This window comes from Lepisosteus oculatus, chromosome 7 (genome assembly GCF_040954835.1).
Source record: "Lepisosteus oculatus isolate fLepOcu1 chromosome 7, fLepOcu1.hap2, whole genome shotgun sequence".
Classification (NCBI taxonomy): Eukaryota; Metazoa; Chordata; class Actinopteri; order Semionotiformes; family Lepisosteidae; genus Lepisosteus; species Lepisosteus oculatus.
The window spans coordinates 43,873,670-43,901,509 of NC_090702.1; the positions used below are offsets into that span (position 1 = coordinate 43,873,670).

At 34.2% G+C, this 27,840-nt stretch overlaps 1 protein-coding gene across 1 annotated transcript; it reads left to right on the plus strand.

Annotated features, from left to right (window-relative positions):
- Positions 1 to 206: 206 nt before the first annotated feature.
- On the plus strand, positions 207 to 27,840 carry mkln1 (muskelin 1, intracellular mediator containing kelch motifs). The gene is made up of 18 exons (XM_006633282.3): positions 207 to 324; positions 2,955 to 3,024; positions 5,768 to 5,910; positions 6,113 to 6,201; positions 6,795 to 6,904; positions 8,145 to 8,337; positions 8,424 to 8,501; positions 10,115 to 10,180; positions 11,487 to 11,599; positions 15,564 to 15,776; positions 16,202 to 16,423; positions 16,577 to 16,706; positions 18,146 to 18,293; positions 18,712 to 18,826; positions 19,444 to 19,583; positions 22,107 to 22,209; positions 23,827 to 23,881; positions 24,072 to 27,840. Exons 1-18 carry the CDS (start codon positions 245 to 247, stop codon positions 24,191 to 24,193), a joined length of 2,190 nt encoding a protein of 729 aa, XP_006633345.1. The 5' UTR covers positions 207 to 244; the 3' UTR covers positions 24,194 to 27,840.

The following is a 27,840-nucleotide window of genomic DNA, read 5'->3' on the forward strand; positions in this document are numbered from 1 at the left end:
TATTCTCTAAGGATTCAACATATAAATATGTTCAAAATACTACTAATCCCCAGCACATTTTGACCAAATAAAGTTGAAAGATTAGTGAGTACAATTTACATACTGTACCACCAGCCGTGACCCTAGTTTGCCCCTAACCTTGGGTGCAGTGTCTACTGTTAGATGTTATGTCATCAAACCCAAGTCCACTGTCACTTTAAGAGCTGTCGGCCTTCCTCTCCCATCTCTGCTGTTGTTCAACAAGATGGCGGCTAATCCAGAGAACAGAGTCCTCTGCTACAGTGTTTTTAAATGGAGCTCTTACTCCTCTACGTACCTACCAGAGTGAGTAATGCTTCACACACTTACCTATTTTTTTTTCTCTTTTATGTGCAGGTATGCGCATTTACGCGAATTTTTCGTTTAGTATTTCATAGTACTGGAATCCATGGCCTAACACACACCCCTCCTGCGGAATATCCTGGCCTCTCAAATGCGTTTTTTAAAAACAAAATGCAAAACGTAAACAAACATTCTTAGATAGGTGAATGCTCGTCAAATATATTTTAAGTACGTTTTCAAACGGTTTGCTTTACTGTTTATGCAAAGGGAGATTCAGTGCATTTTGTTTTAAAAGAAAGGCGAAAATAGAATGATCTAGTTTGCCGGGGAAATAATGCACAGAGGCCTTGTTTTAAACAACAGAGTTTCGAATTGGATTATTAAACTTGGAATTTGTGCTTTTCTTACGAAGATGTAATTGAATTGTTGAACCTGCTAGGAGATGACAGGCAGTTTGGAGGCGTTCAGATAGTGTTTTTCGTCAACTTGCCCGCTTGGTAATTTGATACGACCAAGTATCAACATTGTTATTTATGTTCAACACCAGGTCAACATACAAAAATTTAAAAGATAAAATATACTCATTCTTGTACGGTGCCTTGTTTTTTTATATGTGCAAACACACAATACAGTGACTAATATGCCTTAAAAGGCTCAAAATCCATAGAAAAGTTCAATTGAAATCCAAACAAGACTTGGCTATATTAATTTTGTGATAGAGTATTTTTCTTTGTGATATTTGTCTGCATTTACAGCATTAAGTGACTGTGATATGAAGTCCTCAAAACCGTGTTGTGTTTTTTTAAAAAAGGCTCACATTTTACTGTTATGTGGATCTCTGGAGTAAATTTGTAGCCTGCCTTAGGTGGTTATCAATGCACGGTACCACAGCTTTATTTTTTCTCATATTTTTAAAGTAACTCAGTAGTAAACGTCCAAAAATTTAAATTGGTAATATAAGATAATTACAGTACTTTAAAAAGGGCACAGTAGCTTGGAGAGCTGGGTAAAGATTTAGGATACACAAACTATTACGTTTAAAGTGCTTGTCTAGATGTAAGTTGTATATTGGGGCTTTGAATAGATTGTGAACTTGGAATGTCTTGTAAATGCATCTTAAAGCACTAGGCTTGTGCATCTCACACTGTGTATTTTTAAAGAAGGAAACTGCAGAGTAAAACTAGCTGTTCTTAAGGTATAAAATTGCTGCTAGTGACATGGAAACAAATATAACTTGCCTGTTGTAGTATATTGTCTGATTATTTCTTTTAATTTTGAGGGGAAATGGTAGCTATCTATTACAGTGTGAAAACCTTAGAAAATGGCTTCTTAATCTATTTTACAAATACATTTGCCTGATTTTAGTGAGTACTGCAATAAAGCCGTCCATTTTTTCTTTGCCAAGAACTGAGAGAATTTGTGTGCTGAACTAGTGTCAGCTGACTTGTATGGTCAGGTAAATATATTGTTTTATTAATCACTAGTTGGTTTCATAGATGTTTTTTAGTGCCTATCAACTTGTACCTGAAATGTGAACAGTGATTGCAGTTTGTCTGCATTTAATCAAATTAAAATTGTATATAAAGCATAAGCTTATATATATATATGTTAGTTCTATCCATGTCTATCCTAACTGAAGTGATTTTGAAAAGTGCATCTTTATTAGTTTCAGCTTTAAAGGTGTTGTAGATCCCCTTTAGGCAGCACAGGAGAGGTTTAGTCGAATTTGTGGGGAGTTGTTTTCCTTAACTTAGGCACAGTGTTTACTGTTGACGTCAGTGGACTGTAAGTCATTAACCTTTATTCATGTCTTTGTTAGCTATGTGTCTGAGAGTCAGTTTTGAAGTTCAATACCATGTTCTTTGAACTTGTCAAGAGTTTGATGCTTGTTTAAAACGTAGGCATCTAGGGCCGCTTGTAAATAAAGTAGTTGTATATTCTCATCAATAGGTCAAAAATCAATTTCACCTGAGGAGGGAAAGCACACAATTTTTTGCCAAAATTCCTGTAGTGCTTCAGGAAAATACCACTCTTATTTGTGTGAGAAATTATGTTAAACCTGCCAAAACATTCTAGATTTACTTGGTAAAAGAGCTTTGTGTGTGGTTTGTTTATGTATTTTTTCCTTTCCAAATGCCTTGTGTCACCAGGTAGATCTAAACTACCAGTAATCCCATTATTAATAAATTATCCGCATGAGACTTTATTTGTATATGTCTTGGTCTTACAGGGTATGATTTAATGGCTAATGATTTGACCATGTGCTTCAGTATTAGACATTCTAGTGCAAACGTGTATAATTTATACAAAAAAGACATTTTGACAATCCTATAGTATGTTTAAAAGAGGGTGTACTTATTGTATCCTACACTCCCACAAATCAAAGAAAGCTTTGTTGCTGTTTAAATGTTTTTTTATGACATTTTTCATATTTTCTTGCAAATAATGACAGTTAATTGGTATTCCAGGTACTGATGATGCTAAAGATGTTGTTAGTCAGAAGCCTATGATTTTGAAGGATGAATATACATTTGTCTACAACTGAATTTTCCACCAAATACATTTGCCTGGTTTTGTAGTGAATGCTGCAATAAAGTTAAATACAGATGCTAAAATCTCACTTTTTTTTTTAGGAATATTTTGGTGGATAAACCTAACGACCAGTCTTCCAGGTGGTCCTCTGAGAGCAACTACCCCCCACAGGTACTGTAAAACGATAATAGAATGGTCTTTCAGCCCATACTGTTTGATATGTAACTTTTTAATCTGTTTAATTTTTCATCAGAGTGTACCTGTCTCTCTTTCTCCTTTCTTTGTTTTCTTGTAAAGTGCTTTGCTATGATGTCATTGAGGGTGTTAGATTACTAGGAAATAGATTACTGATGTCTTTATGCTCTGCTGTATCAGTGTTGCACTGTGTAAGGCACTCAGTTATTTGAATGCTTTTGCATTTTTTAGACCTAGTTCAAGCTATTGAGAGAGGTTTTTGTTGCAAACATTTGATTGGTTATTACTTAAATAAGAAGTCAATAAATTCAGTAAATGTCTTTAAATCCCGAGAAGCTGCAATTACTGAGCTCTTTCGTGCTTTAGTATCTTAGTGTCATAGTGCTGGCATCATCCCATGCCATTTCTCTTGTAGTTGAAGAGATAATTAAAGCCTGCTCTTTTCTCTTCACCACATTTCTTCCTCATTTCCCTGTCTGGTAAACCTCTGTTTAGTAATATTGGAAGCTTTAAAAAGGTTAAATTATGAGATTTCTAGTTTGGCTATTAAACTTCAGCAACTTGTGGTGTTTTGAAGACATGTCCTGTGGTTAAGGGCATAGGAAATCGAAAGTGGAAAATAGAGCCACTTACTGTTTAAATTAACACTCACTTTGTTCTCTTTTTTTTACCATCTTTGCCAGTGTTAGTACGATTTTATTGAATATTGTTGTTTCTTATATGGCAAAAGTGCGTAATTTATTAAAATTTTAATCCTTTGGCCAATCAAGGCTGTGATGAGTAGGAATGAAGACCTTTTTGTACCATACACGGATGTCACAAATACCTAACAGAAGTTGGTATGAATGCTTATATCTAATGCATATACCTTGTGCATGGGTTTTTTTTAATGGTTGCATGCACTGTTATTTGCTTGTGTATATAAAGCTTCGATCAATGTTCAAAATTAAAATGAGCAAATTTGACATGTTTGAGATAATGGCACTACGCATAAAACTGAGCTTTGATAAACTCGGCAGCATCTGGTTGCTTGGCATTATGTGTCATGCAGGTCCTGAGCCAAAAGCCCATTTAAATTACTTGGTTTTCTACCATGGCCATACAGTAGAAGACTTGATGGGGAAAGTGGCTTTGCATATGGGAGAGCTTATTTTAATATGGAAGGTTCTGTGTGTCTCTGACCTGGAGTTGACTCATATTTCTTAATTGAATCAGATTTTTAATTTGTTTGCCCTAATACTGTACATTTAATTTACAAAAATCAAGTAATAGCTGTATTTGTTTCTGATCAAAATTACTAGACTAGTACATTTATGCAAGGGTCATCATAGTCATATTGATTCATGTGAAAATCCATCATCCTTTTCAGAAGACAAAGCACCAGACTAATACATGTTTTTATTTTTACATTTTACTGCAGACTTCTCCTAAATCCCCTTTCCCTTGCTGTTATGTCTCACATTTTGTACGCATTCTGTTCCTTTAAAAGCATATACTTGTTCTTGTTTCCTTGAGCAAATTGATTTTCATTATGCTTATCTTTCTCCTTTTAAATTCTCCCCCTTAACATTTCCATGTTTTTAAGGGTTGACAAATTGTTTCAGACCCCTGAATGATACAGTAAAATTTAAGGTCATTGTCATGTTGAAATCAAAAATATATTTTCCCATAAACTGGTTAAGTAATAAAATACAGGAATAGAATTACATTGTCTAATATACTTTTTGCAGTGTCCTGTTTGCATTGGCAGAATAAGCCTAAATGTTGTCTATTTTTATCTCATGACTGCCCAGTGAGCTTCTGCATCTTAAAGGGTGAAAAGATGATTTTTGCATAAATCTGATCATTTTAAAAGATTTTCTATTGTGAAAGAATTTCAGGAAAGTTCAGTGGTTTACTAATGGAACGCAAACATCTTTCAGCTGGCGCATAACTTAACTATGACAATAATTTGGACTTTATAAACATCTTAAATAGAAAGCTTAATTATTATAATCCAAGGTAAATGATTTACTTACCAGTACTCCACGTGATTCTAATTTGAGTTTATCTTTCCATGTAAAAGGAGTTACAGCCTAAAATCTGCCTAGAATGAGTGCTATAAGTTTCATATTTCATTGTGGATTCGTATATGTTTCCTAATTTCAATGATTACATTCACATCTTTATACATAAAAAATCTTGCAAGATTTTAAGTCCAGTATTACCCCATTTTGTTTGGAATTACATATGCTGCTCTGTAAAAACAAATCATAACATTCCAGAAATCGTTACAGAATATTGTTTTGAGGATGGGCCATTCTTAGTTCTAGGTTTATTCAGTTCTCTTCACTTTTCATTTGTTTTACTCTGCCTTATCTTGACTGGCAGTGTTTATCTTGCTGTGACAGCTGAAATTATTCTGCCTTTGTCTGAAATCAATTAAATAAATTGCACTTTTAATTGATCTAGTTTGAATTATTTGTTACCTTATATACAAAATAAGATTCCCCTTCCCTGAATTTTTCTGAATCACCTGATTATTTAATCAATGCAATTGAATGTCCATTATGTCCACTGGGATCCACTGCAGTAACAGCCAGCACTGGATTTTTTCAGCTATAACTCCTTCCAGTGTTTGTGTACAAGGAAAGTTTGGAAGACAAACAGTTTGTAGGAACACTGAGAGGTTGGTTGTACTGCTTTTAAGACTAAGTTTTGCTTTTTTTTTTTGTTTTAGTACTTAATTTTAAAATTGGAAAGGCCGGCTATAGTTCAAAGCATCACCTTTGGGAAGTATGAAAAAACTCATGTCTGCAACCTGAAAAAATTTAAGGTTTTTGGAGGAATGAGTGAGGAAAACATGACTGAACTTCTTTCCAGGCAAGTAAAAAAGCAAATCTCTAACTGATAAATTATTCACATTTTGTTAATGTCAAAGCTGACTATTAATGAAGATTTTTTAACTCTTGGTTTAATATTAATTTAGTTGTAGCCAGATAAAACTGAAAATGCTGTACATTAAAGATCGCTTTTACACATCGCCTGCTCTTCCCTTGAACTACAATGTTTATATTTTTTACAGTGGCCTTAAGAATGACTATAACAAAGAAACCTTTACATTGAAACACAGAATTGATGAGCAGATGTTCCCATGCCGATTCATCAAAATAGGTAAGACTATGATGGCAAGGTATCGTTGAATGAAGATTGCCTTCTTGATATATTTAATAAGCATAATTCATTACAAATAAATGTGTATAGCAGAATAGCTACTTTTGGGGTTGCTCATATCTGTTAAATTAAGATCAGCTCAATAATAGTGGAATTGTAAGATATCATAGGATGTGAATGATTTATGGTTTTAAATCACACAAGTATTTTAAAGCTGCTTATTTTTGTTTTCAATTACTTTCTGTGGTCTCTTATTCCAGGCTGTTTTTTTTTTCCTGTAATTTCTGTACTTAAAAAACAGTAATTGTAAAATACCTATTTTTATAAGTCAGTATAGTGTCCAGTACTATGAGGAACACAATGGATAACTGTTAGCCATGAAAATAATCTAGCTATGAAAGTAATGTGGTTCTAATTTGAATTTTAATGGAGAGTAGTTTTAATTGTACAGTTAATTTAGTATACACGTTGAAAAATCTGAGGATGGTGGCAATTGTATAGTGCTCCACTTCCGTTTATTTTTTAGTTGCATAATTTGAAGGTCTGTATACGCAGTGTGTATTTCAGTTGTGTTAATGTTATTTTTTCTACAGTACCACTGATGTCTTGGGGCCCCAGTTTCAACTTTAGCATCTGGTACATAGAGCTCCATGGGATTGATGAACCTGATGTGGTACAACCGTGCCTTAACTGGTACAGTAAGGTAGGCCTGCGTTTCTTTGCAGTTGTCTTTAGGGTGAAAAATAAAACTCCAGTCAGGAATTTTATTAACTTTTGTACAGTGTAAGAAATTTCCGAATGCTTCAAAAACTCAAAAACCATGTGGTCTTTAATGCACGAAATTGAGGGAATAGTCAAATACTTAAATATGTGGAGCGAGGTGAGTAGACATGTCAAAATATATTCTGTAAAATATAAAATTAATGTATTATTTTGTATGTATTGTATTTTGAGATTTGTTTACTTTGTCCTGATTCATACCTAGATTGCTAGTTTCTACTTAGGCTGAGCCCATCTACCCTTCATCCTGAGCTCCTATGAGCTTTCATCTTTTGACTCACTGCAAGTTTTCCAAGGCATTAGGGAAGTCGTCTCTAATTGGAGACATGACAATCCCAGGAGGTCTCGGGTGTCACTGTTTCGCTGGAAGCCAAGAGAGCCGTGGTGTGACTAATCCCCACCCTAATCCTGGCCTAATACTAGCCAGGGGCAGCTAGCAACATGACCCATACTTGAGCTCACAATATCTTAATAGAGCCTAACTGTCTTTCAGAGCAAATCAGGTTGAACCACTCACGATCTCCAATCTGCTCTTTTTTTCAAGAAATGGGACTAGGCTAATTTGTCTTATTATATACCCATTAATGTTTCAACCACCACCTGTTAAGCCTGACTGAGCTGTCTGGCAATGGCAATTGTATCTGCTCAGTGAGTATGAAGCCCATACTGTTGACTCTTGCACATAGCTGTTTGTTTTTTTTATACACCTTGCATGCTCCACATTGCTTTCTTAGCATTGACTGGAGTAATGACGTGTACGTCACCTATAACACTTAGAGCCAACAATCCCACTGGTGACTCCCTACTGATGGAAGCACTCAACCGATTGTGTACCACTGCTTGGAGAATCTTGGTCACAGGCGGCTAGTAACATGACCCAGGCACTCCTGGCCTAAATTAGCACCTAGATGAGCCACGTGGGAGTCTCACTGTTGCTTTTTAGTTTTATATACTGTATTTTAGGGAGAAGATTCAGTTTAGGAAAAAGAAAATGTAAAGGTAAAAGGAGCGAAGCAGTGTAAAATGAATATGGGGGGCATTTCTGTTCAGCCTTAGTTTGTTGCTTATTGAGGCTTAATTTTATATTTTTCTGTATCGTTATTGACACATGAAACCTCAAGATACCTCAGGCTTATTAATGGGCTTCCCTTGTGTTCCAGTAGTACCGTGAACAGGAAGCCATTCGTCTGTGTCTGAAGCACTTTCGGCAGCACAATTACACAGAGGCATTCGAGTCGTTGCAGAAAAAGACAAAGATTGCACTGGAACATCCCATGCTCACAGATTTGCACGACAAACTGGTGCTGAAGGGAGACTTTGATGCCTGTGAAGAGCTAATAGACAAAGCTGTGCATGGTAATTGAATTCTGCTTTGTATTGTTTGTTTGATTCTTTTATTTTTCTGTGTAGCTGAGGCTGATCGCTTTCTTTTTTTTTTGCAGATGGATTGTTTAATCAGTATATCAGCCAGCAGGAATACAAGCCAAGATGGAGTCAGATTATTCCAAAAAGCAACAAAGGTACAAAAAATAAAAATGCATATAACATGTTAAACATAATACTGTATTTAGTAACATCTGTACGTTTGTAAAAATGCTAAGCTATTCTGAGTATTTTTCTCAACGTTGTGGTTATTGTAATAGTCATTCAGTTGTTTTCTTAGAAAAGATGTCAATGGAAGATAAATTAATAAATCATAAAAATTAGGTGTTAGTTAAGATATCTGGGCTTCTTCTAGCCAGAAATTCTCCTCAGCCACTCTGCACTTCTGGATAGTTGTAATAGCCTTGTTTCAGCCATGCAGGTTTCAGACATGTACGGTGTTTTTAAAAAATCTCCAGTCTCACACTAAGGATCTGTACCTACAAGTATTACATCATCCTTAATGTACCGTTTTGATCACTCTGTACCATAACTACTTTTTGACTTGATAAACTAATTCTGCTTATAGTAGTTCAGGTGGGTAGCTGCGTCAGCATGCGTAGGCTGCAAAGGAACAAGTAATAGGTTTATTCCATGCTCACACCTGAAAAGGGCTCCACAGCTGAAATGTTGATTTCTTTCTTCTCTTTTCAGCAAGGAATAAACCTATTGCTTGTTCCTTAATTCTGTTCATTTAAATTCTGACATCCTATTTCAACTCTGTGCATACGTGCTGTAAGGTTCTTTCGTTATTGCTAATAATAGTTTGCTTCAGAGGACATGATGGTTACACTAAATTTACTTTTTGGTTTCAAAATGCATACAAATACGTCTCTCTTAAATAAACACTGAGTGTACATCTGGAGAGTGCTTGATAATGGTGTTCTGATACTTTTAAGGATTACTCTTTGCAGAAGTACTTCATTACAAAGCAGTATTCTCAAAATGGCATTGAAAACATGCTTCTAAAATATTTTTTTCCAAGTCTATACTTGAAAATGTTAAAACCCTGCCATTCTGATTATGGTGATCTTGCAGCTAGTGAAAATTGGAAAAAAAAATATTTTTGTACTATACAGACTCCAACCTGCACCAGACAGTCATTTACATCTGAGCTGAAAAGTTTTGATTTCTGTGCAGTTAAAGTCCAACGATAAAATAATTCTGTTCTGTGTTTCCAGATTGTGTTTCAGCTTGAATAGTTTAGCAAATGGATTCCTTATACTTAACTGTCTCTTCTGAAATACAGCCTGTTTTAATTAAAGGTGAAACAGTCTTTGAATTAATTTTGTACATAAGAGGATAACGGTAACAAAAATGTTCACAAGAACTTTTTAACCAACTAATGCACATCCATATAAAACGGATTACAGTAATCATGCTGTGAATTGCTTTTGTTTTTTGGTTGCTATCCATTCAAATTTGACAGGTATATAATACATGTGACCACTATCCACCGTTACACTTATTGTAATATATTTAATTTTAAAAATGCCGCTTGAGTGGTGAAAAATCATATATCAGCTTTTCTCTAAATTATCTATCAGGTGTGTTGAATGGGTAATACTAGTCCAGCATAGTACATTTCATTGAAATATTTGATGACTCTGAACTGGGTTTGCATTTAATAGATAAGACTTTATTGATCCCATAGGGAAATTGATGAAATAATGAAAAGGGGGATTTCAAGTCCTTTATTCTCTTTTTCAAGGTGATGGTGATGATAACCGGCCCGGAATGAGGGGAGGACACCAGATGGTGATTGATGTTCAGACTGGTAAGAATATGGCTGAAATGCTTAAGCTTGAGCAGTTTCTAATTTCATTCCTAAAAGATGCTGGTACTGAGAGGGAGGTGCCAGAAGTACTGTTGCTATGTTGTTGGATGCATTCTGTTGTGATGCTTTTTGAGAATATTGGAAAAAGAATGCCTTGGTACATGTTGGTACTTTTGTCAGACTATCTTAATTTTGAAGTAGTTCAGGTGGGTAGCTGCGTCAACATGAGTAGGCTGCAAAGGAACCAATAATGGGTTTATTCGATGCTGAAAAGAGAAATAAGAAAACGCAACGTTTCGACCGTGGAGCCTTCTTCAGCTGACATACCTGAAGAAGTCGAAACGTTGTTTTCTTTCTTCTCTTTTCAGCATGGAATAAACCTATTACTTGTCTTAATTTAGTCTTTTTGGAAAATGCATGTAAAAAGCAGATTTTCAACTTGTGCTGAAAGGTTAATTTGAACATTTCAAAATTTTTCCATCTGGCTTAGTGTTAGGCAGAGACTGAAAATAAATTGCTACATGTTAGCATTGTCCTTTTGGCTTTTCCCCATCAGGATGTTCAGATGAATCCAAATCTGGTATTGTGTAGCTCCATCAATAAGACTCTTGTTGTTGTGTGGGTTTTGTGAGCAGTGAGAAATTATACATTTCTTGAGTCCCAAGTCTTGAGCTGGAACACTACAAGCTCTTTGTCCAGTAGGAAGGTTAATTAGAGTTAATGAACTCAAATAACCTCTTCCAAAACAACAGACTGTTAACCTATGTCCTGTTTTCTAATATGATGGTAAGCCTTTCAGGCCATATTTAATGAAAGCATTTTTGAAACATTCCTTTTGTAACCTTCTAATGTTATGTTGTGTTGACTCAAGCACCATAAAAAATGCCTGATACAAGGTGGTTATGTTTTTATGTATTAACCCCCCACCACTACAAAACATTTTAATTATACTTGTTTAAAATGATAGCATTGTCAATGACAAAAATCTGTATGTATAGTAAATGTTACATTACTGTTGTTTACATGGGTTCAAAGGGACCTTGATCATGGTTATAGGACTTCAGTTGCTTTAAAAAAAGTCCCTTGAAATTAACCTGACATTGTGTTGACAATATTAAATTTGAGTGTTTTTTTCATGTTCCACATTTTCTCTCAGTGTAAAAAATGTCAGGCTTCAAATATCTTTTTTTTTCCCAATTAAGACCCTCTTACATCCATGGCAACAAACTGTTTTAATCTGGATTTTTAAAGTAAGGAATTCATACAAGCATTTGTCCACGCCCTAAGTAAGTATCTTTTATTTTAGAAACCGTATACTTGTTTGGTGGTTGGGACGGCACCCAGGATTTGGCAGATTTTTGGGCATACAGCGTTCAAGAAAATCAGTGGATTTGCATATCAAGAGATACAGAAAAAGAGGTTTGTTCAGCTGTTTGCTGTGTAGAAATTTGTTTTTGAAGGTTTGTTTTTCTGTTAACATTTGTAGTATTATAAGAGATGTTTTTCAACAGAGCTCCTGAAAATTAAGTCAGGTTCTAAAGAAGGAGATGGCTGCCTGTTTCAGTTTGGAGACCTTCTTTTCCCATAAATCGAAGCTGAGCTATGGAGGAAAAATGTATTTTGGTTTAGTCCTAGTGAATAAATTAATTGCAGGGTGTAATAGTGAAAATGTATATGGGTACTTCATTGGTTACAGAAGTATATTTTGCATAAGGACTGCTAAAACACTTTTCCTCAACTTGGTGATTTTCTTGCTCTATTATTCAACAAAAAGAATGAATATGCTTCTTTAAGCATGATACAGCTAGCATTATAATTATAAGAGCTTTTTGTGAAAGAGGAAGTGCAGAGGCGTCCAAGCTAATTGGCCAGAAACACAATAGCCTCATCTTTATCAGTGCATTATTCCGGTCACTGTTTTTCAGAATGACTGTGACTCACTGTTCTCACTCAGTGTGAAACTTGTTCTTTCATATTGTGTATGAATCCATTTGACTATTCTCCATATAGTTGTAGTGCCTAGTGATTCCAAATCCACATATGGGGAGAGAAGTTTTGGTGATTTCAAATTAATTAAAAAAAAGTCTCTATTTTAACTTTTCAAGATGACTTAATTCTTTTGATCTATTTTACAGATCAAAGTTATGATAGCCCTTTTAAGATTGTTTATACATTTGAATGAAGCAATGTTCAAATTATATTTTAGACTAAACCTGCCTCATTGAATAGACCAGATATTGTATGGTGTCTTATTAAAGCATTCATCCTACCAGTGAAATTTCCCCATTTTAATGCCATAGGAGATTGCAGTAATGATGCAGTTAAATAGTATTTTGTATGTAGAAGCTACCCCCAAAGGATGAATCTTAAAATCACGTTGGATGTAAATATTAGGCTTTTGAAAACCATTAGAAGATACTCAGTTGTATTGGTACATGAATGAATAAGTATTCATTCCTTTTTTTTGTTCAGTGAAAGATTACTTTGATAGGTTTCATAATTAGTGTAATGTTCACTTAAAGTGGTTTAACATGACTTCTGAGTATCTGTCTCTAGGTTCCCCCAGTTAGATATGATTTTCAAGCCATATCTGGCAAAGTTTCGAAGATGGGAACAAGGTGATAGGAGGAGGTTATAAGAAAATTTCTAAGTTGCTAATCATCATTAAGTCTAATGTGTATCATTACACCTTGATAATCCCCCAGTCAGGCCATTCTTCCAAACCAAACATCTAGAGAAGCAGCAAAGTGCTGTTTTACCTCCTGTATTAATAACCTAATATAAGCATCACCCAAAAATTTGGACTGTGGCAATTGAAAAAAGAACTTTACAAAGCACAGGTTACTTTTCTGAATGGAAATGGTACAAATGAAAAAAGTTTTCTTGGTTTTAAATAAAGAAAAATGATGAAGAGTTTAAAAGACAAAATGCAGATAAAACAGTAAACCTCCTCATATCCAGAAGAAACATTGTGGAAGGGGTTCCTGATACATGGATTTTTTGGATAGTTTTGAGTAAAGCAAACTCATACACCTAGCCTAAAGCAAAATGCTTAGGACAACACCACAATGATCAAACCCATTCCTCCTCCCGAAACACATTATCCCGGCACGGGACGCTCTGAATTCTTGAATCGTAATGTTAAGCTGTGTAGCTGCCTCAAAGGGTTTAAACCTTATCACATACCGTTGTGACCATGAGTCCACTCCAAACTGCCTTCCATCCTGACGATTCCAATGCTGTTCAACAGATAGGAGCACCTCCTTCTTGATTGCAAAAGTTTGCTGTGATATCTTTATTTGGATAACTTCAAAATTAATATAAAAGTTCAATTGCATCATTATGACAGAACCAAACTGTGTTCAGCACTCTGGTGGTAAACAATGAAGTCAACTTGTTTGAATTAATTTTGTTTTTGAATTTTGAATTTGTTTTTACTTGTATTCAAATAAAAGCCTCAGGCCAATTGTACCACCCTGAATTTGGAAAAATGTGTGGCTTGTATTTAAGGTAGTTAAAGATGTCACTATGAAGCGAACAGTATGTTTGACAGTGACTGAAAGATTTGCAGAATTTGTACTTCAGCAAGACTGTCCAACTTTTCAAAGCAGGTGATGACATTCAAAAAGACTTGCAGCAGTAATTACTGCCAAATGTGTAGCCACCAAGTAATGATTTAGGTAGATGCATACCTACGCAGTCAGTAAATTTGTATGCTGTCTTTGCAGTGTTTTCTGACAATTTGCTTCTATTACATATAAGAATATTCAGTTTGATCAGTTCTATATAGAAAATATGGGGAAAAAAACTACAATTTATTGAAATGACATTAGTAGTCTGATTTCTGTATTTAATATTTCAGTTTTGTATACCAGCTTACTATAAAGCTAAGATTGCATATTATAAATTATTTCTTATCTAGCAGTCCACCAAGTTAATATAAAAATGAATAAAAAAATCTATTCCATCTATCATAAAGTACAGATCCAGTAAAGTACAATTTTAATAAGTGCTGGTTTGTGTTAAATTACAACCTAAGCCTTCTTTAAGTATGTATTGGATAATTATACATGGTAAATTTTAATATGTAGCTTTAGTTGTATAAAGATAGCACTGCTTTTTTAATGGTTTATTTGGTTTGATATATCACAATCCGCATGTCAGAACCTTCCTAAACCTACAACCACAACCGAATGCTTTGTAAATATATTTTTTAAATTGTCGATCCGTTATTTCGTAGTATTGGAATTTGTCATTTAAATTATTCTATTGCAAAATCTTTTTATTCCTTTGGTCCAATGTTCTATTAGTATCTTCAAAGTTCTGCAGGGTTTTAATGTGATCATAAGCTAGGAATCCCTAAACCCATTGGAGCATATTAACGGTATGGATGTCATAGCTTGTTTAGCAGTTCAAGTTCCCATTTTATCTCTGTTGATGTGACAAAAACAGAAGAACTTCAGTTCATGATTGATGCAAACAGATGGCATCAGACCTATTTGCAAGTCTTGAATCCACTCATTAAAAACTCTGGTTTGTTTTGATCAAAGAAAGAGTGGCTGTTATCGCCACCTTCTGTATAGATGAAGCATATCTGTGTTTTGCAATTGCATGCAAGAAAAGTAATTTATTTTCTTTTGGACAGTGGGGAAAAAATAAGTATTCTTTGAATGTATTTTTCCCCTTAACACTTTTGAAATTTCCACAGTACGGCTCATGGCAAAAAATAACTTACCACACAAATGGAACGCGGAATGATTATTCTTTGCAAGCAGTTTAGCTGGTCTTGCAAAAAGTTTTGAGTTCAAGAGACAAAAAGCTTATTAATTCTGCATTATCTTCTGGTTACTATCATTTCTTTTCAACTAATATCCCAATCTGTCATCAGACCTGTCCAAAAAAGCTTTTTGCATTGAATAATTTAGAATTCTGATATTCACTTAATCTCCATTTCCTGAAAACTAATTGAATAGAATTTGGGATAGTTTGGATTTAATCTAAATGCATATTTATTCTTTGATTGCCAAACTGTGTGGTATAGTCATTTATTTATTTTTGAGAATTTAATTTAAAACTTGAATTTTTTTTATTTAATGTTTATTGATAGTGTTTTTATTGACAAGTCATTGCAATTGAATGTTTGCAAGTTTTTTGAAAACACTTTTGCCTTGTGTGATTTTTGTGGGGATTACTTAAGCTACAAAGATCTGCTACTAAACATTTCCCATAGAAGTGTAGTTTTAGATACTTGACAACTTATATGGAATTTAATGTCTTAGAGACAGGAACTTTTTTGTAAGATGATGTTGAGTGTTTTTTCCTGTTATAAGTACTGTGACTACTGGGAATCTAATGAAGAAATATGTACTTTTTGTGTCTGCAGAATGGTCCCAGTGCTAGATCATGTCATAAGATGTGTATTGACTCCCAGAGGAGACAGATTTACACATTAGGACGTTATTTAGACTCCTCTGTGAGGAATAGCAAGTCTCTAAAAAGTGATTTCTATCGCTACGATATTGACACTAACACATGGATGTTGCTCAGTGAAGACACATCGGCTGATGGCGGACCCAAGCTTGTTTTTGATCATCAGGTAAACCTTTAGACTTTATATTGTGGAAACAATTTTCTAGAATAAAATCTATTCAAAGTTCAAAAATTTATGATTTGACACAGATGTACAGTAATGTAGTAGTAACATTGTTCAGTTTTTTTTTAGAACTATGCATCTACTGAATATTTCCTCTTGGCTGAATTATTAATGCATATTGTGCTGTTTTTATTAGTATATGAATAATACAGAACTCATGGAAATTATTTGCAGTTGCATCATAACAAAAGTGGAAGAAATGCATATGTATTATGTTGCCAGAGGTTCTGTTCACAACATAACTTTCATACAATTAATTTATAGCTTATATTGAGATATAATTACTAAGGAAAATGGTCTGTTTTGTAATTCAGCAGATTGATTGCTAAGAAATGTTTTCACTGTTTTTTCTTTTGTTCCAACTTTAGATGTGTATGGACTCTGAAAAACACATGATTTACACATTTGGTGGAAGAATCTTAACTTGTAATGGGAATGTGGATGACAGTCGGACCTCAGATCCACAGTTCAGTGGTCTTTATGCCTATCATTGCCATTCTAACACTTGGAAACTTCTCCGTGAAGATTCTTGTAATGCTGGGCCCGAAGATGTCCAGTCAAGGATAGGACACTGTATGCTTTTTCACACTGTGAGTCTCCTTTTCTTTATTAGAAGAAATAAAGGAAGCCTGTTGAAATTCCTTTAAATGTTTATAACGTGTTTGTTACAGAGCTAGGTCCGGTACTTTGTGCATTCTCTGATGTTTCAGTTAATATTGTGATTTTATTTTGTTGCTTTTTAGAAAAACCGATGCCTTTATGTTTTCGGAGGTCAAAGATCCAAAACGTATCTGAACGATTTCTTTAGTTACGATGTGGACAATGACCATGTTGAAATTATATCAGATGGCACAAAGAAGGACTCTGGTATGGGTAAGTTAAAATGTTCACGATAACAGAAGAACTTTAATAAAACTATACTGTTTTTAATTATAACACATTCTTTGGTTTTAAATTAAATTCATTCCATGTTACATTGTGTTTTGTATACAGTTTTCTTGTTTTTATATTAATAGTCTTGAGGCTTATGGTTGTGTTGTGAACCAAAAATAAAAAATTATGGTTGTACCTTAAGAGCAGGTTTTACAAAGATTAACTATACTTTTAGACATGTTCAGTAACATGATGTAGACTGATCTTCAAATAAGAGCTGTTTTTTTGTATCTCTTTTCCTGAATTGACTTTAAATCCTTGATAATTTTTATTGCAGTTATATTTCAGTATTTTGTAATTATCCTGCTTTATGCTGACAGTTTGAGTACCTTAAATAGTGTTTTATGATGACGGGATAATATTTTCCTCTTTTAATTATAGTGTTTATGGCTGACTGACTTTATAGCTTCTAACACTAAGTAAAGCAAAAACCAACAAGAGAAGATAGGGAATACATTACTAGTAATCTTGAAGCATGACTTTTAACCCTCTAAGTCCTGATTTGCAGATTGTGTAACTGTAAGCAATGTTTGGAGCAAGTTTGAGTAAGATTCTTTTGATTTGTAAATTATGGTTATATAATTTTTTCTCTTGACCATTTTCTGATGGTAAACCACACATCCTTATTGACGCTATGCAATTCATTCACATAAGGTGCTGAAATTGGTGTTTAATTTCAGAAAAATTGAATAAAAATTCTTAGGCTTTTAACTTTTGTAACAAGGCTTTTCAAAGTATTAGATTTTTTTTTACTTTTGTGAAACAGCTGACGATGGTATTCTCTTCTGGTAAACTGCCAATGCATTGTCCACATAAACAAGTTGAGTCATCTGAATTACTTGGCAAAATTAAGTAATTGTAAAAATTAGTGTTTAGCTTGGTAATCCTGCTTTCTTATGGGTTTTGAGGAACAGAATGTTTCTGGCAGTAAAGTAGTGAGAAGTCTGAATCAAACACAAGTTCCAGGATTCTCATAATCATTTGCAAATAGTTTATCACTACATTGTTCTAGATCGCATAATCTCCCTTATTCCCTTTAATGTACCTTATTGACAAATATATTATTGAAATGATTTAGATTTGTGCAAGTATTGCATGTAATAAAAATATTGCCTTCAATTTTGAAGGTTTTATATAGTTTTCCAATATATTCATACTGTGAGGGATGACATTACACACCTTTTGTTTTGTATTGACAATTTCCAGTCTGCTTTTTTTGTAAATTAAAGTTAATTTTAAAAGTACTTAAAGCATTTTTCAAGGGTTGCGGATTTCAAAATTGGTTGGCTTGATAAAAAGGATTCATGGGGGGGGGGGTAGAAACTATAGGATGTGCAGTATCTGCTGAGTCAATTTAAATCTTTGCACTCTCTCTCCAGTCCCAATGACAGGCTTTACTCAAAGGGCCACCATTGACCCCGAATTGAATGAAATCCATGTGTTGTCTGGGCTCAGTAAGGATAAAGACAAACGGGAGGAAAATGTGAGGAATTCATTCTGGATATATGATATTGCTCGGAATAGCTGGTAAGAAATGTATATAAAAGGGGGATTTCTGCCATTGCTGTAGGGTCCTGTGCCTTTTGCACAGCCTGGTCACTGTTGTACATGGTGTTTGGGTACCAGTAGGTGGAGCTATTGTAAGTGGGGGGGACTGAGCTAGAGGAGGGATAGGAATCTGAAAAGCGCTGTCCTGGAAAATCCGCTTTGTTTGGCATCTGCTTTATTACCTGGCCTAAGTACAGTTGCCCCTTATTTCATTTGTTATAATTGCAGTTTCGATTTTAGAAATCCTAGTGGTTATGGAAATCACTTAATTCATGAATGCTTTACATTTTCAGTATTCTGGAGACTGTTTTAGGTGTATGTTAGATCTTATTCCTTTTGAGCCATAGCTGACTTGAGTCAGGCTTCATTTTGTCCATGTCTGTTGTACTTGAATCAGGTCTTGTGTGTATAAGAATGACCAGTCTGTGAAGGAGAATCCTAGTAAGACACTGCAAGAGGAGGAGCCCTGCCCACGTTTTGCTCACCAACTGGTGTATGACGAGCTGCATAAGGTCAGTGCAAGAATGATTCTCACTGTTAAACTTTGTCCAAAATGCTACAGAATAATCTGGTTATACATTTTACTCAGTGGGTTGATGTAAGATGTTGATCTTTCTATTTTTAAAATAGTTTCTTCAGTTACATGAAAATGTTCAGAGTTTCAAATGAAGGAGTATAGAAAGCTAAATGGTGTGGGGCACAATTTCAGACTTGGAGCCATTGCGTGCGAATACTTTATTGAACACTTAAAAATTGATTCCATCAATATCTTTAGATCTGAAATAAAGGTTTAGTTATGTTCTCAGGTAGTAGGCAGAAGACCTTACAGCCCTTAGAGACAGGACAGGCCTTTTCCTTTGCAGGAGAGAACACTTTCATGAGTAATGCGACAGTGCTGGCCAATACACTTCTTTTTGTAATGTGAAGCTGACCTCTTTCCCGATTGTTTCATATAAATGGTTGTTCTCGTCTTTTGAGCAGCTTTAGATTTTAGTGGTTTTGATTTCTCGACAGAAAATTAAAAATGTCTCAGGCTTTTAATGTTTATCTTTACTGTGTTCATTTCAGATTTTAAAGTCTAGATGGATTTTGGTACCATTTGACAATTTCTTTCTGGGTCACTATGTAGGTCCACTATTTGTTTGGTGGTAACCCTGGCAAATCCTGCTCTCCAAAAATGAGGCTTGATGACTTTTGGTCGTTGAAGCTCTGCCGTCCTTCCAAGGAATACCTCCTCAGACACTGCAAATACCTCATTAGGAAATACAGGTCGGAGACTTCTTAGATTTCCTATATCATATGCAGTTTCTTTTTTATGTGTAAGGTTTGTCATGTATAAATACTTATTTGTGATTTTAATTTTCCTCAGTGTTTAAGTAATGAAAGTTGTTTTTCTAGTTTAAATAAGACTTTTGTGTTTGACCAGGCTGTATTTATTGCTTGGTTCCTTTTTTTTCCTAAATGATAGACTGGCCGATACTTAAATTTAAAAATCACGTGTGGTTATTCAGACGTTGCTGGTCGACTTATGAGTAATACAATGGTCTTCGCCCCATCCCATTGCATGTGTCTTAAATGGGGAGGCTATAAAGAAGTGGGGGCTGATAAAGACTGCTTGTTTGCTACATTGTGTTATTAGAATTCTTACGTTAACACAATTGGTGGTGAAAGCTTACAAAGGGCTGGCTACAAGCTGAAATTATCTCCCATGTCTTGGTTAAAAAAAAGTGATTTTAATAATGCGCGCATGTATTAAGTTATTCCTAGTGAATGTCTAGCATTAAGCAGTAGAAAGTCCGGTTCTGAGAAATTTCACGCAAGCCCAATTGTCTTTCTTTTCACTTTTGTCTTGGTGGCTGTTTATTGACATCTAGTGGCCATATCTTACAATTGCAAGCTTCATTGGTGAATTAGTCCAGTCTTAAAGTGGTTAGTAATATAATTTTTAGCGATATCAATTTTTAAAAACAAACCCAACTAGTTTTCTTCGTTCATATTTTTGTTGTGAAATTACTCATACTAGAAAGTACTAGTACTTTAGTATCTTCTACAATGTGTCTTGGGAAAATGATCTCACTGAACAGTTCGTTTTTGCATCTTTGGTCTCTTAAACTGTAAATAGACATGCAGTAAACCCTCGGTTTCACTGGCGAATGGGGGAATGGGTGTTTGTTATTGCCAAATGTCTATTAAATCATTAATTATGTTTTTTCAGCCCACAAATACTGTTATAAGAATGATGTATACAGAATATACTATCTGTATGAATTCTGATTTTTTTTGGCTTATTTTTAACAAGTGCAATCAACACAGTCAATGAAATTTGTTACTGTGCCTTGTTTATCACAAATATACAAGCTCTTTATTTCATGCTTCATACAGTGTAAACTTTGCTAAAGCATACAAAGCGTAAGCAATTGATCTACCCTTAGAGGGCACTATTGATATTCCTGAATTTTTTAACCTCTGTAGTTTTTTTACCTTGTTGTGTTATTAGTGCACTTTACAGAGCTTTTTTTTAAATACTGTTAGCATTTTAGTGTATTATTAAAAATTAAGTTTCAAGTTTAAACATTTTCTAAAGCACACAAAATCGTAAGGAGTTTGCCTACCTATGCACCAATTGCCCTACCTCTGTAGGGCATCTTTTATTTTTGTGTTTTTTAGACCTATTTAAAGGTTTGCTGTATAGAAGATATTTTAGCATTTTATATTCCATGCATTTTCTCATTTTACTTAATATTTCTGTACTAAAATTGTCTTTTAAAATGCATGAAGTAGAGCATCATTGTTATGCACATTTATTCATAAAATGTCAAGCCATTATGCAATCACTGTTCACTACATGTTTAGATAGATTATCATGTTTCCAAGTAGCTTAATTTTGTCATTTTGATTTAAATGTAATTGTTTAATTTCATTGTAATTTAAAATTAATTTACAAAATTAATCCTAACTTTATTGGTGTTGTACAATGATCATACATTGAAGCTTGTACTTTGCAATTTTAAAGAGTAATATAGTTTTAAAACTAGCACTAGGTAACTACAATACTCTTGCTTAACATTTTTAGCAGGAATTAAACATTGCAGGTCATACAAAATGTGTACATTAATTTGACTTGTAAATTCTTTAAGCTTTCCATTGTATAAATGTAGGAATTCTGGATTTGTTTGGGACTCTCGCTGCATGTAGAAAAATTACCTTTAGTAACGTTGTCCAGAACTGAGTAGCTACTTTGTAAAGTGCTCTTTATTGATTGCCCTGACATTTTGATGGCTGCCATTACAAAATCAGACAACTTACTTTAATACTTCATTAAGTATCCCCACTTTACATATGAAGTGCTAAACCATGCACAAAAGTGTTAGAGGAAGAAATACATTTGGAACAAGCAAAATAATAAAAAAAGCTGTGTCATGGAAATACATTCTGCTTGAAAAAAGTCATAAATACTAATTTACAGTGACACAGAATTCTAAGAGTAATTCATAAAGACAATATTAGGTTTTGTGCTCAGCCATTGGATTTGAACACTCAAATTTTACCACAGCAATACTAGCACAGCTGAATCTTAGTGAACTCTGAAAATGTGTAGTCTAGATTGTCTAATTGGAAGGTTAGACTGTTGTCTTTACCCTTTTATGTTTTCAACAGGTTCCAGCTTGTAATGCTTCAGCAAATAGATTAAATGATCTCTTACAAATAAAATTGCAGTTAGCTTTATATTGTGTTAGAAAATTTTAAAGAGGACTTGGAGTTCTAGATCTTATTTGTTTCTTTTACTTGCAGGTTTGAAGAAAAAGCTCAAACTGAACCTCTAAGTGCACTAAAATACTTACAGAATGACCTCTCTTTAACTGTGGATCACTCAGACCCTGAAGAAACAAAAGAGGTACAGAGAATAAAATCTTTCTTAAAAGCAATTCCTGTTAAAGTCCATGCATGTCAATGTGTTTTTTAAGAAATACTCGAGTGGGAATGTGTTACCAATCTGAAGGCTGTTTCCTTAGTTGACAATATCAGTACCTGATTTGCAGAGAACAAGACGTTCAGTCATGCTCTTCTGACGTGCTCATAAAATTCTTTATTTTATACATTGTTAATTCCGTATAGCCCAACAGGAGAGTTGGCACACATTTATTGACCATTGCATCTCTCATTTATATTGCTGCAAGCCTGCATGTGCCTGGCTAGTTGCAGTAATTGCTGTTGTGCTGACAGTTGGCCCTGGCCAACTAATACCATCCGACCCCAACTGCATTCTGCTATTTGTGTGTTTCTCCTCACCGTCTGGAGCTCAGTCAGCATTTCGAACAAATACCTTTACTGGTTGTCACTTGGGATCCCACTTGGGGGGTCTTTGTGTTCTTTTCAATATAGCTTCTATTTTTTAGTTTTTCATTTGGTGGAATGACATACAGTACTGTTCATAAGTACGGAAATTTGTTAATTTTGTTAATTATTGCAGAAACTCCCTTTGTCCATTTTGGTCCTTATTTATAAAATGGTCCATTTTAAGTTGGTCCTTATTGCAGTTATATAGCATGAGATTGTTTAGGTCCTTCACCTCTGTTTGAAACTGATGTATTCCTGAAGACTGCTGTGTAAATTCAACTAATTTTCCATGAGATTGTAAATAGGTTCCAAGTACACTCCCAGCTATAGGAGTGAAGTACCAAATGAACACAGTTACACATTTATTCATGTCATTGTGCTTAGTTGTTTTAAAAGTGATTTAATATTCAGCAATGTCATGTAACTATGAAGGGAAGACTGTTAGTGGTAGGTAGTGAACAGTGATAAAAATGCCTCCGTCATGCCCATAGACCCATCTGGATGGTGCACATCCTCATTTTGCTTGTTAAAGAATTGTTTTCATATGAGATGAGAATGTAATGGTTATGCTGTGGGTTTGAAGCCCATTGAACATTAGTGTAATGAGCTGTGATGTGGCATTTACTGCTCAGTATCCAGTGAACAGGTATGTTTGTCCAGACTCCGAGAGGAATGGTTCAGGTACAAAGCTTATATCGCACACATACAGTTTGTATTTCTGATTAGGATTGTCTGTGAATACATCATTCAATGTGTGACACTTTCTTTGTGATTTCTCCTGACTTTAGAGTCAACAGGGTAAGGTATACTGTTAATTATAACCAATCAGCTGTCACTAATGAGGTGATTTAGTGTTTATGCAACAGTTATGAATCAAAATGTCAAAAATGTTTAACCAGTATTCCAAAACAATATTTGTTTGTTTGTTTTTTCTTAAACATCTATGCAGGGTTCATTTCTGATGATGATGCTGATGTGTTTAAAATATTGGATTATCTATGTTATCAATGAACAGAAGCAGAAATGTTTTTTTTTTACTTTTTTGCAAAATTAGTTTCCATTTCCAGACTTTTGGAACAGTACTATATGAAATAAGGATTTTTACATTTAATCTTAATTACAACCTTTTTTCTTTTTTACTGTCTGAGTTTTAATTTGCATGTGTTCAATTCAGTTTCAGCTCCTGGCATCTGCATTGTTTAAATCCAGTTCAGACTTCATCCCATTAGGTAAGTGACCACTTTCAATGTTTTAAAATGGTCTATGAATTTTCTTTAGGTAGGGAAAACCTTTCTTTTTGCTTTTGATTTGCGGTAGTGATTGAGTGCTTTATCCATTTATAGGTCAGTAAAGTATCTAATTTTGGTAGAAACAAATGATTTTGAGCAAAACTAATGTGTTTCTCTGCTTATTGCCCAGGATTTTCAGATGTGGATCAGACTTATGCTCAGCGCACTCAACTTTTTGACACTCTGGTGAATTTCTTCCCTGACAGCATGACTCCTCCAAAGGGCAACCTAGTCGACCTCATCACACTGTAGCAGAGGCAAGACCCTGCTAAAAAAAAACAGATTTTTAGATTATTTAATAGTAACTAGAAATATTTTTATAAATTGTTCTAGTTCTGAAATGCTGACTTTTTTCTTCTGTGCTTACCAGTATTAAAAAGTAAAATGTAAGGATTTCGCTTTAGAAGAATCCAACTTCAGTGGGTTTATTTAAAAGAAAGTCCTTGTATACTTCATTTTAAGCTGGAATGCACCTGAATTGTGTAAATTCTATATACAAGTGTTTCTATTAAGCTGTGGGATGAAATCGTACATCATAACAGAAGCCAAACTGTCATAAATCCCTTATTGTCCCCCAATGATCATGTTTAAGGTCTTGGGTACCTCTGAGCGGGTCACCATCTGTGTTTTTTTTTAGCTGGAATTTGGCCTTCAATTTTTTTTGTTCCTTCTTTGTAAAGTTGCTTTGCTAACATAGCTGTATTTCAGTTTGTGATTTTCTGCAGGTACCTTTAAAAATTGATGAAAACACAAATGTACTGTAATTTCACATGGAATGAATGTCTAGGTTTGTAATTTTTTTGCTCTTTTAGCCAGTCCAGTATTGTTTTTAAGGGCTTTTAAAAAAAATACATATCATTTTTATATATTAATTTTAAATATTTAAAATGCCTGCAGGGATTCATACAACTCTTGCCTTTCTATAAGATTTTTTAAGTCCATTATATACAAAGCACTATCTTATCCAATTTTGTTGTGCAATCCAAGACTAAATTTGGAATTAAGTTAGAAATTAGCTAGAACATTTTAAAAAGTAATTTCATCATATATACATTAATTTAAGACAAATGTTCAGTGATTATCGTTACTTCTTAACAAACCATTCAAGCTTCTCACCAAAAACCTAAGCATAGATCTGTTTCTGAAATCCAGAGTTCAGCTGGATGATTGTATGACAGATCATTACATCCAGATAAAACCTATTGTCAAATTTTGTTGTTGGAAAAACTCCAAATGTGAAAATTCAGATTTAGCTGTTATTATTCAGACTATAGTCTTTTGCAAATCTCTTGAATTTCTTGTTGTAGTATATATTTGACATAGAGGCATGGTTTGGTATCATTTTGTTGGAAATAGCTTGATTCTTAAAGGTAATAAATTAAAACCATTATTAGACTAAGTTTAATTTTTACTTTTGATATTATGAACTTCAGCATTATCCACAAATAGCAAAATGAAAAAATAAGCAGTAATTGTTTCAATTTCTAAGCAATAAGAAACTTTGAACTGTAACCTTCTCAAGAGTTCTCAACATTGGGGGATAAAACGTACACATCCCTTGGTTTCTGCTTGATGAATACACGTTTCTTAGAAGAGGAAGGAGCCATTTATAAGGGGCAACCATCAGCATCTGGTAGGAGATGCATACATATTTGCCGAATAAAAAGTAAAGAGTAACCAGCATGTTTATCAGGGTTATGGTTAAAGACATACCCAGGGGTCCTACCGTAAAATGATTGAAAACATAGAACTAATAGTCTACTTTAGATAACAAATAACGTACAATATTATAAGTTTAATGGATTAAATGTAACCAATTGAATCAAATGAGTTCCAGACAAAGCCAAAGACTGATCCTGTAGAGCACATGAACAATTGGTTACATCAGTGTTTTGATATCTGGAGTTTCCTCTTAAACTATGTAGGTGGGTGAAGAGTACTTGTAAAATCTGTGGTGCTGGAGATGTTAACAACCACATGATGTTTTGACCAGTCACTGAATTTCCAAACTTGGAGTTTCTTGCTTTTAACAAAAAATCTTAAATACCTTAGTAATGAAGATGTTGACTAACTTCAAAAACTTCTTCTGTTACAAGCATTCTCCGTTCTTTATGGAAACATTATGCCTTACAATATATTAACTATACTTTGTTCATGACCAAGATAAGTCTGCCTTTGAATCTTTTAGGTGTGTAAAGGTTCTAGTTAGTGAGGGTTATAAGAAATGGTTTACGGAGTAGTGTATTCAAGTGGGGAGCTGTCAGTGTGCAAGCTGCAACGCAGGCGAGTAAAGTTTTAATTCTGTGCTGAAAAATAGAAGAAAAAAATGAAACTTTCAGGTGTGTTTGACCGTTTTAATTTTTTATCTTTTCAGCATGTAATCTTTGCTTGTTCCTTTCTAGTTATGAAAGATCTACCACATAGTAGAAATATTGAACAAGGATTATATTTATTAATTTCAGTGGAGAAAGGACTAAGGGTTCTTTTTTTTTGGTACGCTCATTTTAAAATGAAGAAAACTGTATATAAAATGTGTTTAATTGCTTATACCCTATTCGGAAACTTTGATGTAAGTTTTGGGGTTTTTGTACTTCAGTTAGTGATATACGTGCATGTGCCTGTTCACTGTTTAGTTCAGCTGTTCTGTGTTCATGCGGACAATACATCTGCAGTCTTTAATAAGATATGCATCCATATACGTGGTTTATGATTATTTTCATTTCGATATTTTGTTCATACTCCCTTATATCAACCCCTTATCCAAAATCAATTATTTCCTTCACAGGAAATAATTTGGTATTGCATATACTTTTTTGTAACAATTTGAAATGCCGTAATAAAATACACTGTTAAGGTTATGATAGCTTTAGTTTGTTTTCTAATTTAAAAGCTGTGTGAAGAACAAAGTTTGCTTAAGGAATAAACTATACTAAGGTGGTATTTTTGGCTGGTTTGCTTTGAGTTTTGTTTGCAGTATAAACAATAGAGGAACTTGATGTGTTTGCAAATGTGAGAAGTCATGCGTAGGCTGTCGTTGGTAAGTTACATTATCCACAGTTACGTTTTTAACACTCATTATACCTCAACATTTGTATTTTTAAGCAGGAGTTGATTTCAAATCTTAAATTGTCCAGGTTGGCCTTATTTCCGTATTTCCTTTGTTGCAGTAGTGTACTCATTCTGGCCCTGAAAGGTCCACAGACCCCATACTAGCACATCCATAACAGCCTTGCCAGACAATTCTATTGGCTGTGTGAAATTTAGTAATGACTTAAGTTGTCTGTCAACAATCCATTTTAAAGTGATATACTTTCTATAGCTGAACTTCGTACTATGAAATTAACCTGGTGTATTCAGCAACATTTGCGGACGCTATTGTATTCTATATGAATTGTATGCTTCAAAATGATATGATTAATATAAACTTAACTTGGTTTCCTGTTTACTTGTATTTTGAAATATTGTTGCATATAGCAGATATGACCGTGTCGCATTGTCAGTATTTTGATGAAAAAAATAGGCTGTGAAAACAATGAAAAGCAATTAAAAAGAAGTTTTCCATTTAATAGGAAATTAAAAAGATGATTCTTAATGTTAATATGTGTACAGTGTATTCATGTAAAGGTCTGTGTGTCAAACCGATCAGTTTATGCTTGAGATGTCTGAGTTTGCTGCTTGAAATTAAAGAACTTGTATAAGTTGTTTTGTGCTCTGAGATATAACTTCTTGAGGGTGATGAGGAACAGGAATGTAAACTGCTTTAAAATGTAAGCATTGTTTGTGCACCAGCACTTCAGTCTTCAGTTTTCACAAACTAAGCACTAGTTAAACTATTAGTTATTTTTTCATGTAATATTATGGAAGACACTTGGACTTTTAAAATCTGAGGAGATAAAGAA

Bases quoted from the DNA above. Each gene is read 5' to 3' on its own strand.
- mkln1 (XM_006633282.3), top strand. From the start codon at position 245: ATGGCGGCTAATCCAGAGAACAGAGTCCTCTGCTACAGTGTTTTTAAA. The intron at 15,777-16,201 runs GTAAACCTTTAG...TTCCAACTTTAG, and splicing joins AGCTTGTTTTTGATCATCAG to ATGTGTATGGACTCTGAAAA. The intron at 19,584-22,106 runs GTCGGAGACTTC...TTTTACTTGCAG, and splicing joins TACCTCATTAGGAAATACAG to GTTTGAAGAAAAAGCTCAAA.